The sequence below is a fragment of the Micropterus salmoides genome, unplaced genomic scaffold (genome assembly GCF_014851395.1).
Source record: "Micropterus salmoides isolate LMB-PRFRI ecotype aquatic unplaced genomic scaffold, ASM1485139v1 Ms_hic_scaffold_14, whole genome shotgun sequence".
In the NCBI taxonomy this organism is placed as follows: Eukaryota; Metazoa; Chordata; class Actinopteri; order Centrarchiformes; family Centrarchidae; genus Micropterus; species Micropterus salmoides.
In genome coordinates this window covers 2,134,107-2,152,023 of record NW_024040485.1, presented here as the reverse complement: position 1 = coordinate 2,152,023, position 17,917 = coordinate 2,134,107, and the positions used below count along the sequence as shown (strand labels likewise).

The following is a 17,917-nucleotide window of genomic DNA, read 5'->3' as shown; positions in this document are numbered from 1 at the left end:
GAATTCTCTTTAAATAAGCTAATGACGTTAGTCTCCCATTACGACTTTTTTTATTCACATATCAGAGAACTCAGATATGTGGGAGAGATTCTGAATGTGCAGAAAGGTTTGAACATGAGCAGATACGTTACAGTGTTTCCCATACGTTAATTTATTTGTGGCGTCCTGCCACAATATCAACGCTGACCGCCACATATTGATTTTCAATTTTTTTTTACTAGGCCTATTTAAAATCGTATTTGAGCTGCAGGCAGCGCGTATTCTCACAGCACATCCTCTCGCTCGTCCCTCGATCTCTCTCTCCCTCTCCCCACAGCTGCACAAATCTGTCCAACACAACGCTGTCAGTGTCGGAGACCCAGCTATTAAAAGTTATTAGCAAGCATGTAAGGAGCCTAGCTAATGAGGAGAGCTAAGTTAATGTTAGAATACGGCTGGTTTTCAAGGCTAGCATGCTGTATCTGCGCCACAGTTACACTGTCATTCTGTGGGAAACACTGAGTTATTAACAGATGAGCTAATAAAGTCCAGTCAGTAACTGAATTAAAATGGATTAATTTATTACTGAGATGAAAAGGGGCCACAAACACATTTAAATAGGCTACTTCCACAAAAGATGTGTGTTGACTCAGCAGGGATGATATTAAATAAGTTGATCTACGGGAGAAAAATATTTAAAAGCAATAAGAATGCCTGAGAGCCTCACTAGATTATATTCTATTATAATTATATATTTTGAATTGTCACCTGCCATCTGAATTTTTAGACATTTCCACCATAAATTGGTGCAGAAAAGGCAGAAATTTTCACCAGAACACAGGAGTGTTTAATGCTCAAAATCTTCTGGGGGAGAAAACCCCATACCCCCCACTTATTAAGTGCCCCATCCAAGAAAACAGTATCTGGCTTCACACACAGTTTCTGGGAGGAACATTCACTTATTAGTTAAATATAATAACTTTTCACATGACTTTTTTGTTACCTTTTCCATATATTTAATAACAATAGTAACAATTTTAAAAAATCAACAATATTCAGGGCAAATAGCAAACATCTTTTTGATGGGGGCGTTAAGGGACCTGGATAATGGATAGGGGGGCGCTGGCCCAAAAAAGGTTGAGAACCACTGCTCTATCTTGTCCTGTCCTGGTATTTGCCTTAACTTTACTCCGCACATGGAAATGACTGAAAGCAGCCTCTCTAATCATTAAAGTAAATGGTTAAAGAAAACACTCATACATCAATACAACCCAAGAAAGAAACCACTTGGAAAGTTAAAAGGAGGTCCAGAGGTGGGCTTAATTTGAGAAAATAATTAGCTGGTGGGGGGCAGATGGATGATGTATGTACATGATTATTCAGATATTGTCAGAGCCAATCCGCATCACACAAATGTAGCTCCTATAATTGTGACAATACTGTGCAAACAGCTGCTGACAACAAATTTACATTTACATTTATTCATTTAGCTGACACTTTTTCAGGCTATTATTAGGCTGTAATATTGAACAAACTGTCCTCTGCATTTAGCACTAACCTGCTGTATTTTATGTTGTCATATAGTAGCAATAGTGCCCATTATGTCTGCGCATGTCATTCCAACATTATAGTCCTTACATGACATAATACCTTTAGCCTAATGCATGTTGTGAAGATTAGTTTACCAAGATCTCCCTGTTTGCACTCCCTGATCATAGCTTGTGTGTCTGTATCTCTTATTTTATGCAATTCTAGCACGCCAAGCAGTGGAGAGAAAGACCATGATGAACAGCCAGCAGTTAGTGTGTCCACTGCATGGTTTAAGCCTTCACTGCAAACACACACACACAAAGAAGAAGAGAGCAAAATTTAGCTTTAATACAAGTAGCCTATTTCTTTGTATGTATTTCCTTATAGATCACTGGTTTGTGCGACTGTAGTGTATAACATTGGTTGTATTTAGGTGTAATTTTGGCATGAATTAAAGTATATAAGCTCTATTAAAAAATAAATAAATCTGGACCTCACTGCTGAACATTAGACCAATGACTAACAAATTCAATGTGCAATGACAACAACTGCAGTCTGAAAATGACAAAAGGTTATGGACTAAAACGAAAAAAGGAGAGCATCACTAAGTGGACACTGCAGTCAGACTGAGAGAGATTAATAGTTAAAAAAAAGTAACTAAAATCAACAGAAAACAAAATGATGCCCGTCACACCAGACTACTGGACAGAGTTAAAAACCTGCTCATCGCTGTTAACAAGTTTCACTGCAGCTGACAGACGACCTGGTGTAACTGTACACGATTATGTTCAAAGATTTGGCTGTGAGAGCAAGATGTTATATTCAGGATGGTTGGCTGATACCTAAAATTTAGCAGCCCTTTTCATTTTCATTAGCCACTTTTTACATTTACATGATCTAAAACGTGTAATTATCATCTTTTTGTTATGAATGTAAAGCAAATTATTAGTATTAGGGCTGTCACGGTGAAGTAATTTCCCCCATAGTAATTTGGTGGGGCTCAACAGCAGTATTATTGCCATATCTGATTAATGAAGTAATTTCGTGCCATATAGCATAGTAAGTGTGTCTGTGGATCTCACTTCACTGCACAGCGAGCAGCTCTGAGCAAGCTAGCTGCTGAGTGCTAGTCAAAGTTACACAACATTGCAGAGAAAATTAATTTCTGTAGTTTGACTGTGTCTTTTTCACATGCAACGTTAGCTAAATCGCGGGTGGTGATGGGGCAGTGGATAAGACACATGCTTTTGGTGTGAGAGACAGGGGTTCAATTCCCCACCAGTTGCCCCTGAGCAAGACACTTAAACCCTAGTTGCTCCAGAGGCGTGCGACCTCTGACATGTAACGTTAGCCTATAGCAATTGTAAGTCGCTTTGGATAAAAGTGTCAGCTAAATGAATAAATGCAATGTAATGTAATATTGTTACCTTCAGGGCAGGTCATTTACATACCGAAGCAACGCACACACATACGCAGAAAGCAACATGACAAACAGCTGCAGGCATCCGACACACTACGCTCGTTATTTAGTGAGCTTCAAATGAGGCTACACAGTTTGTCTCAACTGTCCCTCAGTATCTCAACGTTAGTCCAACATCGCAGAGCCTACTAGCCACATTAGCCACGCAATATGCTAACGCCCAGTTATCTACCCTACCACACAAACAGTAAAACAACACGGCAACACTTACAGCTTTCAAGTAAGTCGGGTCACATACAGCCCATGGCGATCCATCCTTAAACCGTTACAAAGCTCATTACCCCTGTGGAATTTTTGAAGCACTAATTTATTAATTTAACATGCACTGAAGTGTAAAGTATGAACATTGCGGTTGTTGCTGTGCTTGCCATCCTCTACAGTTGGCTTGGCCAATAGCGCAGTATTTCAATTTATTGGGACAGCCCTAATTAGCCTTACATTAGAAATATGAAGATTAGATATAATGTTGTCTATGAAGATTCTCAGTCATCCAGGTCATAGTTATCCAACGAAGGTTAAAGTCAAGGGCAACTGGACTTGGTCTTCCAGTATCTTCAACCAAGTCCAGTTGCCCTTGACTTTAACCTTCGTTGGATAGATATAATGTTGCAAAAACCTGAGGTGGTACCTATTTAAGAGGCTGCTAATCTGCAGCCGCCTCAGCATTTTTTTCAAAACATTTTCTTCCATATTCTCTTCATTTTTTTTTTATCAATGGAAGCACATTTCAAGTCACATTCCCAGTGAATGCCAAAGGTTTGTTTTGTGTTCAGATGTGACTGACTGCTAACTAATAATAAATAATCAGTGCGCTGACTAACTATCAGTCCATTGGCTGCTCTAACAGAGTGAAACCTCTCAGCTGCCAACGGATATCACTGAAGTGACACAGAGAAGCTGAAGTGAGTGTCAGGGGTTAGAGAGAGAAAGCACAGTGACATGAGGAGGTGCAACACACACACCCAATTAACACCCCAGCAAGAGAGTCACCTAAAGGGTGAGCACTAATTAGCGACATGGCGGGAAAATTAATTACTCATTGCAGACTCACTACCAACCAGCCTGAAACATATTACAATTTGGTTGGTGCACAAACATGCCTACATATGATTGGCTCATGAGGGCACCGGCTGTGGCCAAAGAAGTGTTCATTTTAAAAACAATGTGGGCAGAAGAACCTCACAACTAGTTGACGGACACACAGCCCTGAGGTATTAATACTTTATAAAGTTGTTACAGCTGATACGTAGCAAACATATCGCTAAGCTCAGAAAAGAAACCATAACATAGTGATCATGATTACAAAATATTTACGTTCAGAGACTTTACTTGAGAGAAACTGGCTTTAAGAGGCTTTACACATTCAGAGAACTTCTATAATATGATGTTTGTGGATTTCAGCTCAGCATTCAACACAATCTCCCCATGAAACTGATCAGCAAACTCAGCACTCTGGGTTTAAATACAACACTCTGCAACAGGATATTGGACTTCCTCACTAACAGACCCCAGTCAGTTCGGATTGGTGGATTCACCTCCTTCACTCTAGTGCTCACCGGAGCCCCTCAGGGCTGTGTGCTCACCCCCTCCTGTTCACGCTGTACACCCACGACTGCATCCCCCAAAATGGAGAGAACTCTGTTTTAAAGTTTGCGGACGACACCACCATCATCAGCCGGATTTAAAACAACGATGAGACTTCATATTGGGAGGAAATTGATAATCTTGTAGAGTGGTGCTCAGAGAACAACTGCTCAACATCAGCAAAGCTAAGGAGCTGATTTCAGGAAAAAGGAGATAAAGACACACACTCCTGTCTACATCAGTGGTGCTGAGGTGGAGCAGGTGAACGGTTTCAGGTTCCTGGGAATCAGCATCACAGAGAACCTGACATGGTCGTCTTACATCTCCACACTCTACTAAAGTACCCACAGTACCGACAGCACCCACCCAGCCACAGTTCACACTGCTGCCTTCTGGGAAGAGATATAGAAGTTTCCGTGTGCCGCACCACCAGACTGCAGAGCAGCTTTCCCCCCCAAGCTATCAGACTTTTAAACTCAAATTCATCCTCAGCACTGCTTCACTGATTATAGTTTATTTATGTTCACCATTTTTAAAATAGTTTTTATATTACTGTATATTGTCTGCTACGTTGCAGAAGGGAGTTACAAACTCAGTTTCACTCTACAACCTGTTGGAATGTGACAAATAAATAAACCTTGTACCTTGTTTAAGAACCAGACCAGGCATTTGATGCGTTTATATGTCAAAACGTGTAGTAAAAGGGACAGGCGTCTAACTGGGATTCAAGTTTTACTCAAAATATTATTCATAAATGTATAACCACATTCATGGTTAACAAAAGGGAGACGAAGTATACGAGCAGGTGAAGATGGTGTTGATAGATGTTACTACTGAGGTAAATGCAGCCCAACATGCACCTAAATATCTTACCAAAAATGTATTTGCAGCCTCTAATGATTTTAGAGTTAGCTGATGGTCAAGTTAAAATTCAAGTTAATGAACACGAACAACATCTGTCCACTTGTTTGTTACACAGCCTAACTGCTTCATTTTAGTGTCTAATAATCAGTTTCTTGTCCCTCTACAATCTTCCTTGTGGCTCTTGTAAATGCCATCTTAGCTGAGCTTTACACCTCCTTTTCCCACAAAACTAATCGCAAACAGCGTGACCTCAGTAAATCCAGCAGAAACATAATCAACCTCTGTTAACATGTCTCCTCCTATTATTTACACAATCCTCCCCTTTATGCATCTAAAATGACATGAATAAGGGATTCTTCTGTCCTGTCAGCTCAGACAAAGCTGCTGTCGCTGCACTCATGGACAAGTGCAGGAACAAATATAAATTAAACGTACAGCACCATCTCTCTGTGAATCGATCACATCCATGATAATGTCCTCTGACTTCTTCTGCCTTGTTTAAGAAGAATTAATGTGACAACAAACCTTCCAGTCACACTTTGCAACAGTCCTTGACAATGTCCACAATGTTAACAACATGAACACGTCTGCAAAAATTCTGCCCTGAAACACTTCTGTTGCTCCATTTATGTCTCAGGAGTGTCATTTATGAGTGTGCTGAGGGTGTGTGGCAGCCGGATACAGGCCAGTGTCACATCCAGGTCTTATTTAGATCAAGTGTAGTTGAATGTTTATGACAAAGGCCTCGACAACTATTTCCCCAATGACACTACGCTTTCAAAGCCAATACTGATTTTGATATTTGTGAGTTCAAAATCCAATATTGAAATATCTGATGATAATCTTGTTTTAATAAACATATGGAGACACTGTCTACATCAGTGGAGCTGAGGTGGAGCAGGTGAACAGTTTCAGGTTCCTGGGAATCAGCATCACAGAGAACTTGACATGGTCATCTTACATCTCCACACTGGTGAATAAAGCTCAGAAACGAAGGTTAAATACTTGTCAGTTTTTACAGAGGAGCAATAGAAAGCATCCTTACTGGAAACGTCACTAACTGGCATGGGATGTGCACGGCCCAGGACCGGAGGGCTCTGCAGCGGGAGATTAAAACTGCTTAGAAGATCATTGGTACCCATCTCAAGAGCATCAGTGATATCGGTGAGGTGAGGTGTCTACACAGAGCCCAAAGGATACTAAAGGACAGTACCCACCCAGCCACACCACCAGACTGCAGAGCAGCTTTTCCCACAGACTGTGAGACTCCAAAACTCATCCTCAGCTCTGCACCAAGTAAAATAGTTTTCATTTCTGTATTTAATCTTGGAATTTTGGTATATATCATTTGCTTGGTACCATAAAGGGTACTACAAACTACATCAATAAATTTACCTTGTAACATAAAAAACTATTTTGATAAGGATCCCTAAAATGTGTGTATTTAAAGAATTGTGGCTCAGATGTGTACTAAGCGAGACATTTTACTATGGAGCAACTGTTTAAAAAAAAACTTATTTTTGGCATTTTTGTATTGTAATTTGTTTTTACCAACTAGAGCCAGACCAATATCGGGTTTTGGGGGCCGATGCAAATGCCGATATTAAAGTGAAAAAGAGACGATATTCTGATTTGAAAATGATTTGAATAGTAGACCCCTTTCCTGTCCAACCTACACTTAGAACAAGCCAATATTGAAAGCTGTTCTCTGTGTGGGCTATAATACCTTTTTCCGAAATTGATTATATTAATAAAATACATTACAGTCTCAACAACTTAACTTGTTAACAATTGCACATCAATAAATATTTGCTGCAGGAAGGTGCAACTGTAAACGGTACGGTGTAAATGGCTGAAAGAGAATAAGCATAGGCTATGTGTATTTTACCTTACACATAATCTGCCCTAATAACTACATTCAATGTAGCATATTCACATCTAGTTTATCCCTGTACCAACACTCTTTAATAATATCCAAAGCTACGAGAAACCAATTCTCAACCACTAGCTGGCTCTAAATCGTGCCGTTTATGATACAGATGCCTGCTGTTGAATGCATCTAATACTACATGACTGTTTACAACGAGCACTTGCAAGTCTGAGATTTCATTTAACTAATGTTATAACAATAACCAGAGCCATTACGACTCTGACTACAACCTTTTACATCTACGACGTCACACAAAGAGGAGCTACAGGAAGCCATGTTAGATTCTTGTTCAGCTCACGTTTATTTACATGTCCGCTCTGGTTTAATTATTTCAGACACGCCAACTGTAACTGCAGACAGGCGCCTAGCAGATATATTTAGAATCCGTCAGAAACTATAATTTAACAGCTCATTAACGTTAGCGCTCCTCCACGGCATTAGCTTTGTGGCTAATTTAGGAACGTGCAACGTTAGCTGCTATATGTGATTTTAGAAAATATTTAGAAGTGATGAACTAGGGACAAATTCAATAGAACTGCCACACTGTTTCAGAAATAAATCTACAATGAAGTCTGTCAGCAGCGAAGCCTCCAACACCCAACCAGTGAAAAATGGGAGGGTTAGCAAGTCATGAATGTTTTCAGGAGAGGAGAAGTGATTGAATCTGTTTTTATTATAATAATTTAAGTCATGTCATTAACGTGACAAAGGACTGACTCACCACTAACACAGCCCTCTCCGTGTTTCTACATGCTGCTATAGGCTGGTGGACTTCGGTCAGCTGATTGTTTTCTTTTGTGGTTTTTCTGGTGCGGTAGTGTTATTAACAGAGGAGCTACAGAGCTCCCTCTGGTGGGCAAACTATACAACACTCATGACATGAGTGAAGTGATGTCAGATTTATGTCAGATTATGATATGATTTTAGGAGCTTTAAATCCAGTAGTATAAGATGAATTTAAAGTAAAATTCCATCTCTAGTCTTACACAACAGTCACTGACAGTATGTTCATCAGTTAGGTCAGCTAAACGCACTGTCAGTAAATCATTTAGGATTACTGGCATCCTCCAGCTCACCAACTGATTCATTAGTCACAAAAGTACAAACAAAATGTCAGAAGAATAACCTCTGAGTCTGCTCCTGCAGAAGCCACCAACTCGTCCCAGTTACAGTACAGTTTGTTCTCTGCTGCAGTAATGATCCCAAAGCCTCTCACCCGACAGACCAAACTGGACTGAGGAACCTGTGAATGTAGGCTCATCTGTCCTGCTAATTGTTGTCCTGCTAAATGTCATATTTATGTCAGATTGTTGCTGTGAAACTGAAGTTTCCTTCCATCCTGTACTGAAAACAAATTACTTCAACCTCAGCCATGTGGTCAATAAAGTGACTGATCCATTCCCCTGATGATTGGTTGAGAAGGCAGCCCACGTTTCACCCAATTACCTGCAGCCTCAGCACATTTCAGGGTCAATATGCATGACAAATGGTTTAACACCTAAATTGGGGTAAAGATATAACTATGTATGAACAAAAGTATGTGGACCCCCTGCACCTCTTTGTCTGGGTCTGTTTCCCCTGGTTTCGGCTCTTGTTTTCAATGAAAAAAAAACACACAGTGTTCACAGTGTTCAGTTTGTGTTTGTCTCCTTAAAGAAATGTTTTTCCCAGTTTGCTGTGGAAGAACTTGACTGGTCTGCACCGAGCTCTGACGTCAACCACATCCAACACTTTTGGGATCAACTGTGACATCGACTGAACGAGACCTCATCACCTCACTAATGCTCTTGTGTCTGAATCTGAGCAAATCCCTGCAGCGAGTTTCTAACATCTGCTGGACAGACTGAAACCAGGAGCAGCACATTATGACCATATATGTTAAAGTAATATTACATACATGTGTTTTCATATAAAAACAGTAATTCATTAAAAAAAATAAAAATAAAACAAGGTACAGTACTAGTAATCAGCAATACTGCAAAATATTGCAATGAAATGTCCAACTCCCCGACTATACCTGCCTATATAAAACTATATAAAGACCTGTGTCAGTCAGAATAGCCATAAATCTATCTATTTGAAATTTATTCAACTGTTTTTTTTTTTAAATAATCCTATTTTCTGATAAATGATGATAAATCTCTCCACTGAATTGCCACTCCGCATTAGTTCTGGGTTATGGAAGAGTTATCTATATTTTCACTTGTGTAGTTTTGGAATAGAGCTTATTCCTAGTAAAGATTATTCTTGAGAGAAGACAATTTGGCTGTTAGAACACATGTTCCCTAGAAGAAGGCTAAAAGGAAATACTGTTTAATTCACCCTCAGCACACATTCCCTAAACCTCTCCCAACTCTCACATAGGTGGAATGTTTGGGTGTCTGCTTACTTTTGGCCATGAGGTGTATATATATATTGAATTGTAGGGTTTCTGAAAGCAGCTGAAACTGAGCCTCTCCACTTATCGGGAGCTCCTGCTGATGGCAGTTTCAACTAGATGATGGTTAATGTCGTAGCGACATCCAGTGGCCAAAACTGTAAACTGCAGCCAAAGAGTCAAAAAGCTCTGATATTATGAATACTGTTTTAGATTACGTAGGTAGAATTTATTTTTTTTTGGTCATGTTAAATTGTATGTTCTTTCAAACTCATCAGTGATGAAGGAATTTTGTAGCTGAGACTTGAGGCATTTCTGTATAATGAATATTCTTTTTTTAATTAAAGACTAGTGTGTCTTTCTTTTTTTGTCTCCTAAAAGTTTATGATATTTTATATGTATTTTCTTTGATCTTTTTTTTGCTCAAACTGGGTGGAGCTATGGTGAAAATGTGCTGTGGTCCATCTGGGCACGTTAAAAAGAGCAATCAAATTAAATTTAAAAGACAAAAACATGGTCCTCATCTTAAAAGCATGAAAATGGAGAGCACTAACTTCTCCTTTGCCTTCCTCTTCTCCTCCAGGTGGTGGTGAGCCTCTAGACGAGATTCTGGGGTGAAAGAACACGGCGTGTGCCAGAACTCTCTCTCCCGCCGCTCATCATCTAAGTCAGGGCTCATTGTGTTCGGCTTCTCCTCCCCCTCCTGGTTCTCCTTATTCTCCCCCAACCCTGGACTTGGAGACAGAACAGATGCAGTGACTTCAGGTTCAGGTCAAGTTTAGCAGTTCAGCAGAGACTCATCCTTTTTGGGACGGTTGAATAAAAGTAGCAGTGGAAGCTGACAAACTGCCTCCTTCAGTTCTGTACTTCAGTCCAGTAAAGAGGTTCTGTTTCTTTACTTGAATAATTTAACTCAAGTACATTTTATGAATGCTGTCCAAAATTTGTGTGAAAGTGCTTTATGATCTGTACAACATAGGACACCACTTTGTATGGTTTTACTGCTTCACACTATTTTACAATCAACAGTAGGTAATTATGGCTGCTGCCTGGTATATTTTCATAATATTTTACTTTTGGAAAAACATAAACAGCTGTCTTTCTACTCAATGACACAAGAAACTTTGACTTTGCATGGTTTGGGAGAGTTTACTTTAACTGTACAAGACCTTATCTTGTATGTGTGACAAGAAGTGGTCATGTTTGTCCTCACACTGTGTTGTTGATGTCAGTGTACCAGCGGCCATCAAAGCCTGGTTTCCTCTCCTCATTTCCTTTCTGCTCTCCTGCTTCCTTCCTTTGTGCCTCCTCTTTCTCCATGGCTCTCCTCTTCAGGTATTCCTTCTCCTGCTCCCAGACTTGCCTCTTTACCTCCTCCAGTCTCTGACAGGCTCGAATCCTCTCCGACCGACTGATCTCCGTCCCGTCGAGCCGCTGAGGACAGAGACAGACAGCCAGGACAGAATCTCACTGTAAACAGACTTACAGCTTTCAGGTAAGTTTTTTGCTTTAATTACAGCTTTGTCTTATTTAAATTTCTTGTCAATGGGCGGCTGTGGCTCAGGAGGTAGAGCGGGTTGGCCGTTAATCGGAAGGTCGGCGGTTCAATCCCTGGCTCCCCCTGGTTGCATGTCGAAGTGTCCTTGGGCAAGATACTGAACCCCGAATTGCCCCTGGCGGCTATTCCGTGAGTGTGAATGTTAGTTTCCGTTTGAGCACTTAGGCTCAGTGTATGAATGTGTGTGAATGGTGAATGCAGATGTAGTGTAAAAGCGCTTTGAGTGGTCGAAAAGACTAGAAAGGCGCTATACAAGTACGGAGCATTTACATCAATTAACTTTTTGATTTCATGTCAAAAAACAAAATTATTCAGGTTATAATAAACCAAATGGCCCAGCAATTTTTTTAATAATCTTTTCCCCAGGGTCTTGTGCCTCATTTTCTTCGTCATGTTGGTTAAACAAGACGTCCTTGTATCTGTAGATTCATTTTCAGACCTTCTGCCTTGTGATTTTCAGCCTGCAGAAACAACATCTCTCAGAGAGTGCTAAATCTGTCTGGCATCATTGTTAAAGATTTAATTCAGCTTGTGGTTTTCCTTCATTTAGAGAGTGTTATGGTGCTGGGAGTGCATCTTAAACATTGTGCGCTGCTGAGAATTACACACAGTCAGTTAAGTTAAACTGAGCATATGAAGGTGAAAAACAATATTTATAGCATTTTTGAATTTGAAAAAGTGTTTTAAATAATGACGTTGACTCTACCATCCTAAACTCCAGGTACTTGGAGCCTCACTCCCTTGAGGAAGCGCCAGGGCTCAGGGGAAGGCAGGTAAAGTTACCTTGAGTTGAGGCAGAGAGGCCACCACATACTGCCTGTAGCCCTCAAACTCAGTGCAGGGGTTCCCCACCAGAAACAGCTCTGTGAGGTGGACGTTGTGTTTCAGAGACTCCACGCTGCTCACACGGCCCACAAAATTCACAGTCAGATCCAACTTCTGGAGGCTCTCACAGCCTGAAGACAGAAGCAAACACACAATGTTCATATGTTCTTATGTTTAAGGGCAAAACTGTAATGTACACAAACTATGAAAACCTGTGCGTTTATTGACTCAATGGTGACATTAACTAGATTTAAAAGGTTTCAATTTAATACAGCTTAAAAGCTCAAGCACAAGATTTGTTCAGTGCAGTTTTTTTAAACTAGCAATGTTCATCATCAAGCATTAATCAAATACACAAAAACACAACTGTCTTGTGTTCCGCACACTGACCTTCAAGATTTTCAATGACTTCAATGTTGTTTAAGGCCAGATTCAAATACTCCAGCTTCTTCAGGCGACTGAGATTCTCTATGATTGCAGGATATTAAATGAATTACAAATCAAAAACATGTCAGGGGAAACTGTCTGTGAAGCATTTTTCATTAGATGTCTTTGTTATATTTAACGGTTTGGTCAACATCATTTAAATGCCACATATTTCAAAATGTGGTTAAGACCAGCATTACATTAACATATGTTATTTAAATGTGATTAACACAACAGTTACATGTAACCTAGACATCTAAAAACTCTCTTTTAACCAAAGTTAGCACAATTTAAACAAGATGTCTAGAAATTATCAGTGTTTACTGAGTAACTGAAGTCTCACCTATCCTGGGGATGAGGTTGTTCTGCAGGTAGAGGATCCTCAGGTCCCTGCACCACCTGTCAAGGTGTTCGATCCTCTCGATGTCCTGCTGATGCAGAGAAACTTCCTCCAAGGAGAAGATCTCACACTCGTTGTGCTCGGCCCGTCGGCGGATCATGTCCTCTGTGACTAGATGGACATCACACACAAGGGTCAAACATGTGTGTTCAAGATAGACAGTGATAGATGGACCTCTTCTTCTTTCTTCTCTTCTTTTTAAGTTTTCCTTTCTCTCCCTGTGAACATGGCAAAAGAGGAGGGAAGACTAAATCATGCCTATATGTATGTTGACTCAGCAGGGATGATATTACATGAGAAAAGCTGATCTACAGGAGAAACAGCTCTGAAAGCAACATAGTGACGATATATGCCTACTGTCTATGAAGATTCTCAGTCATCCAGGTCATAGTTATCCAACCAAGATTAAAGTCAAGGGCAACTGGACTTTCAGTTGCCCTTGACTTTAACCTTCGTTGGATATAGGCCTACTGTTTTCACAACGAGAACGTTTATTTGGCGAATTTGAATGAGCTATAGGCTAGTTGGTGCTGCAGGTAGCAATGCCATAATAACAACACCTTATTCATTCATTCTTGTTAAAGTTACCCGCGGAACTGTTTACGAACCAATCAATGTCAAGTACAGGGAGACGAAGCACACATAGATGACGACGACAGGGCGCGGGTCTGTCATGCGAAGTTCTTTACTGCGGTCGCAAAAGTTAAATGCAGTGTGAAACCAAACCAAAACTAACCGAATGTATCAAAATGTATCGAAACATCAACTTTAGTTCGGACCTTGGTGCGGACTTTCAGGTGAAAAGCCCCCTAAAACACTGTTCAAGGATCTTTTCGTCTCGTTCTTGTGAACCTAATATTGGTATGGTGATGTCTCGTGAACTAAGTGTCTCTTACACCCCTAACGTTACCACTTTTCAACACAATGTGACGCCCTTGAAGACAATTAACTTTCAAACTAGTTTATTAATGATTAATTAAAGGAGACCGGGGCGATGGTGCTCTGGGCGATGATAATGATTGAAACATTTTTTTCCCGCCGTTTTAACTCCGAAACCCGCCGATGTTGTTGCTCCGAGTCTAAGCGGGCGCCATCTTGATTATTGTGCAATACCTGCAAGCTGCCTGCCTGCTGCCGTCTTTTCTGCAGAGGAAACATGCCGCTTGAGAACATACGGTGTTTTTTGCCATTTTGTGGCCGATCCGTTGGAGATATAGACATGCAGGGTATCAAATGAAAGGTCTGCTCAAGCTGGATCGATTGGTACCCCATCACTGTGGGATGTTCCGTTCTCAGTCTACAGGCCTGTAAAGCATGGGAGTGCTTTTGGTGACAGGAATGTTGATGAATACTCCTGTTTTTATCAATATTTCAATGTTTTGTCATTTGGAAATAGGTTGTATGGACTAAAAAAGTGTTTTAAAGATATCTATCAATAAAAGTCAGCATTTTAACAATAAATATTGCCATAATATGGAAATTCGCCTGGTACATTTGAAAATGTTGTATGATAACTGTTGTATTTTAGTTTATTTTCATCAGATTTACAGTTACAATTGCATTCTAGGTGTATTGGAAGATATTCAGTTGCATTAAAAGCTAACTCAGGATGGTTTTGATGGTTTATTGCATCAAAATATAGCTTTTTTTTAACCAGGCGAGGTTAAAAATTTCAGATTTTTTCTTTATTTCATCTCCATGTAGTCTGTAAAAGTAAAATAAATATATTAATACACAATGGATTCATATTCCTTAGCTTCTGATTTTTCAAAGGAGACCAGAATTATGCATCTAGGCCAAATGGTTGAGGAGTTATTCCTGATTCATTTTGGGTATGTCATTTTAGGCGTTTCTTCTGGAAAAAGGGGCCTGTTTTCATCAGGTTAACTTAGTGGACAAGTAAACGGTACCAGCAATATTTGGTAACTTAGCTTATTAACGTTAACATACTAAGTTAGCTAAGTCTTACGGTAGCAGTGGGTAACTAACGTTACTCTATAGTAGCAGTAAAAGCTAATTTACTAATAATAATAGTACAACTAACAACATTACGTTAACTAACAAATATGATTGACGGCGATATATATAGCGTTATCTAGCTAGCGCATCGCTGTTAACTGTGATCATGAAGCTAACGTTAGCTAAAATCGCCCACCTGTTATTAACTGGTTCACTATAACCTTAACTAAGTTAGTCACCGTTACTAAGCTGTCGCGCTAAAAACAGAAAGTAAAACGCATTGTCATTAATAACAGTACACACTGTAAACAGTAATAATGCAGAGACATGTTTTAGGGGTAGATTGGGGGTTATTGCTTATCTTTTCTTAACTTACTGTAAACCATCTTCCTCTCTGTTGTCAGGCGTTGCCGTAGAAACCGGCCAGGTGCTGCGTTCGAGCTCTGTGGGAAATAGTACAACCACATATTTGAATATAAATTAAGAGGATGAGGTAAATAGTCTGCCACCACGTATAACTGATTTAATACTACAACTTATAGACTGACACTGGTATGTTTAGAGCCAAATTATTCGAATTTCTTTTAGTCAATCAAAAATAAATAAAAGGATTAAGTATTTTCCCAGCACAATTGTAGTCGTGGCAGGGAGGAGAAGGCTTTCAAACGCCACTGGGGCCTTCAAGTTTACAAAATAACTACATTTTATTTTATTATAAATATAAGATACAACATTTTTGGTGTCTGCTTCAAATTTCTGAGAAGGGGTGTGCATTGGGGGTTTTGTTAATATAATGGATCATAATTGTTACTCAGAGACTTTGCTGTCATTGTCAAGGACATCAAAACGGCAAAATGCTGTACAGAACAATAAAAAGTCATAAATCGCAGGTAGTACCTTTATTAAACTAGATTAGACCTACTATATACATACTTTTTGAAAGCATTTGTTAAAACTGTTACTTGCAATGAAAAAAAAGAAAGAAAAGAAAAAAGAAAAGTTTATTTGCACAATAAGAAAACATGCAATGGAATGTAAACAAAGTAGAAACAAATGTGTCTTATCCAAAAACAGTAACTTAAGCTAAAAGAACAAGCTACTGATTAATGCATTATATTTTTATATTTTAAATTTGTCACCTGCCAGACGAATTTTGTTTCCTTTTATATAAATAAATACATTTCCATCATAAACTGGTGCAGAATATTTCTCTAGAAGACAGGAAATTAAGTGTTTAATGCTTAAAAAGATGAGATATTACAGCATTGAATATTACTTCAAAATAGTATTAAAATATTTTTCTTGTCTTGTCGTCAACACAGAATTGTGCATCATCACATCTTGTGAGTCAAGTATATAGTCACACCCCTAATCTGAGCCCTTATGTCCTCACCACTTTTACTTTTTTATGTAGGTACAGATATAGATATGGAGATACAATACAAGGAGATAACTTTAGTTGTGAATTGGCGCTACATAAATCAAATTGAATAAATAGTATTGTTGAGATTATTGGTTGTAATTAATACATTTCCTGAGTGACATTAACGTCCACTGCTCACATTAAGGTTGACATAACGTTACCATGATTGGTAATATTATAATTTCAGTTTCAGTTAAGAGAAGTATTATTTTTTAGCTACTTACACGTTCAGTCGGTCTGCTATTGGCTGCCACTTTTTCACGCCGTTTTAAAACTGCAGCAGTCTTTCTTTATATTTATATTTTATATTACGTGCATTTTTTCATTATAAACCTTTTAATTCGCTGTTACTGTGTGTAAAGTATGCTGCACACGTCTTTTCCATTTCAGCATCAATAATCTGTGATCAACCATGCGGTCTGTTGAAGTGCATTTATCTGAATTACTTACACCTGGCTTGACAGTCGCCCCTACTGAGCCTGGTTTGGCCATCATGAAACCGATAAAGCCAGCATGCACTGATCACACTTGGTTAAGAATAGCTTTTAGTTATTCTGGATTTCTAAATTCTGCTTTTGTGAAACAGCCCTCAGGAAATTCTGCAGGGCTGGAGATGAACTCCATATCCCAGAATGCCCTTCTGCACAGTCCCACCTGATGCTCATCAGAGCTCCAAAATAGTGGACACGGGTGTTGCTGATGGGCTTTCTGCAAGTCTGACACACTTTGAAAAGCTCAAGGATCTTTGACTGGTAGACTACCGCTGTTTTCTCTTCGCAGTCGTCAGCTTCGTCCTCCTCCGATGCGGACAAATTAATGTCAGTCGCCGAGTGGGAACTCGGGAACTGGTCCCGGTCCTCCACTCTGCTCCTCGGCCTACTGTCATCCTGGTCAAATGCGGAGGCCGATTCAACTGCTGGTGCGGGATCAGACTGGAATTGAAAAAACAAACATTAATCCACCTTTTTTGTCATACATTAAATGATCATGGTGTATCACTGTGGTCGTATTGTCACAGTTTCGTCCATCATTTCTAACAATTTGCTCACCAAATTAATAGCTGAGATCTGGGAATTAGAGCTCATCGTGGGGCCAAAATGTTCATGTTATCATGTTATGTAACCAAAATTATTCAGTTTGCAATGATGTAAAAACCAAAATCATTCAGTCATTTCAACACCAGCCTGTTCTGTTTTTCCTGAAGCACCTACAAATGGATGAAAAGTTTAAGGCTATAAGACCAGTCTGTTGGCATCAAGGGCGTCACTTTGTGTTAAAGTGGTGGGTGGGTATATAAGGGCTCAGATTAGGGGCATGATGATACATTTGGGTCATGAGACCTGATGATGCATGAGAAGACAAGAAGATTTTTAACACTATTTAGATTAAATATTTGATTCTGAAACATGTGTGGGGGTCTGACGAAGACTTTGAGCATTAAACTCGTAATTTCCTGCATTCTGGAGACATTTTCTGCACCAATTTACGGTGGAAATGTATTTTTTATATGAGGGGAAACTATGGTATTGCATGTTTTCTTATTGTGCAAAGAAAACCTTTCTCAAAACATTATCATTTGTTA

General features: G+C 39.5%; 1 protein-coding gene across 1 annotated transcript in view; it reads right to left on the bottom strand.

The window, feature by feature from the left end:
* lrrc6 (leucine rich repeat containing 6) overlaps nt 1–17,917 on the bottom strand; it is a 47,987-nt gene that overhangs the window by 28,199 nt on the left and 1,871 nt on the right. The window contains exons 2-8 of the mRNA XM_038717227.1: nt 17,097–17,267; nt 15,289–15,355; nt 12,897–13,064; nt 12,518–12,595; nt 12,086–12,258; nt 10,958–11,178; nt 10,299–10,478 (exon numbers count right to left, since the gene is read on the bottom strand). Coding sequence (XP_038573155.1) covers nt 10,299–10,478; nt 10,958–11,178; nt 12,086–12,258; nt 12,518–12,595; nt 12,897–13,064; nt 15,289–15,355; nt 17,097–17,267 — 1,058 coding nt within the window. The remainder of the gene's footprint in view (nt 1–10,298; nt 10,479–10,957; nt 11,179–12,085; nt 12,259–12,517; nt 12,596–12,896; nt 13,065–15,288; nt 15,356–17,096; nt 17,268–17,917) is intronic.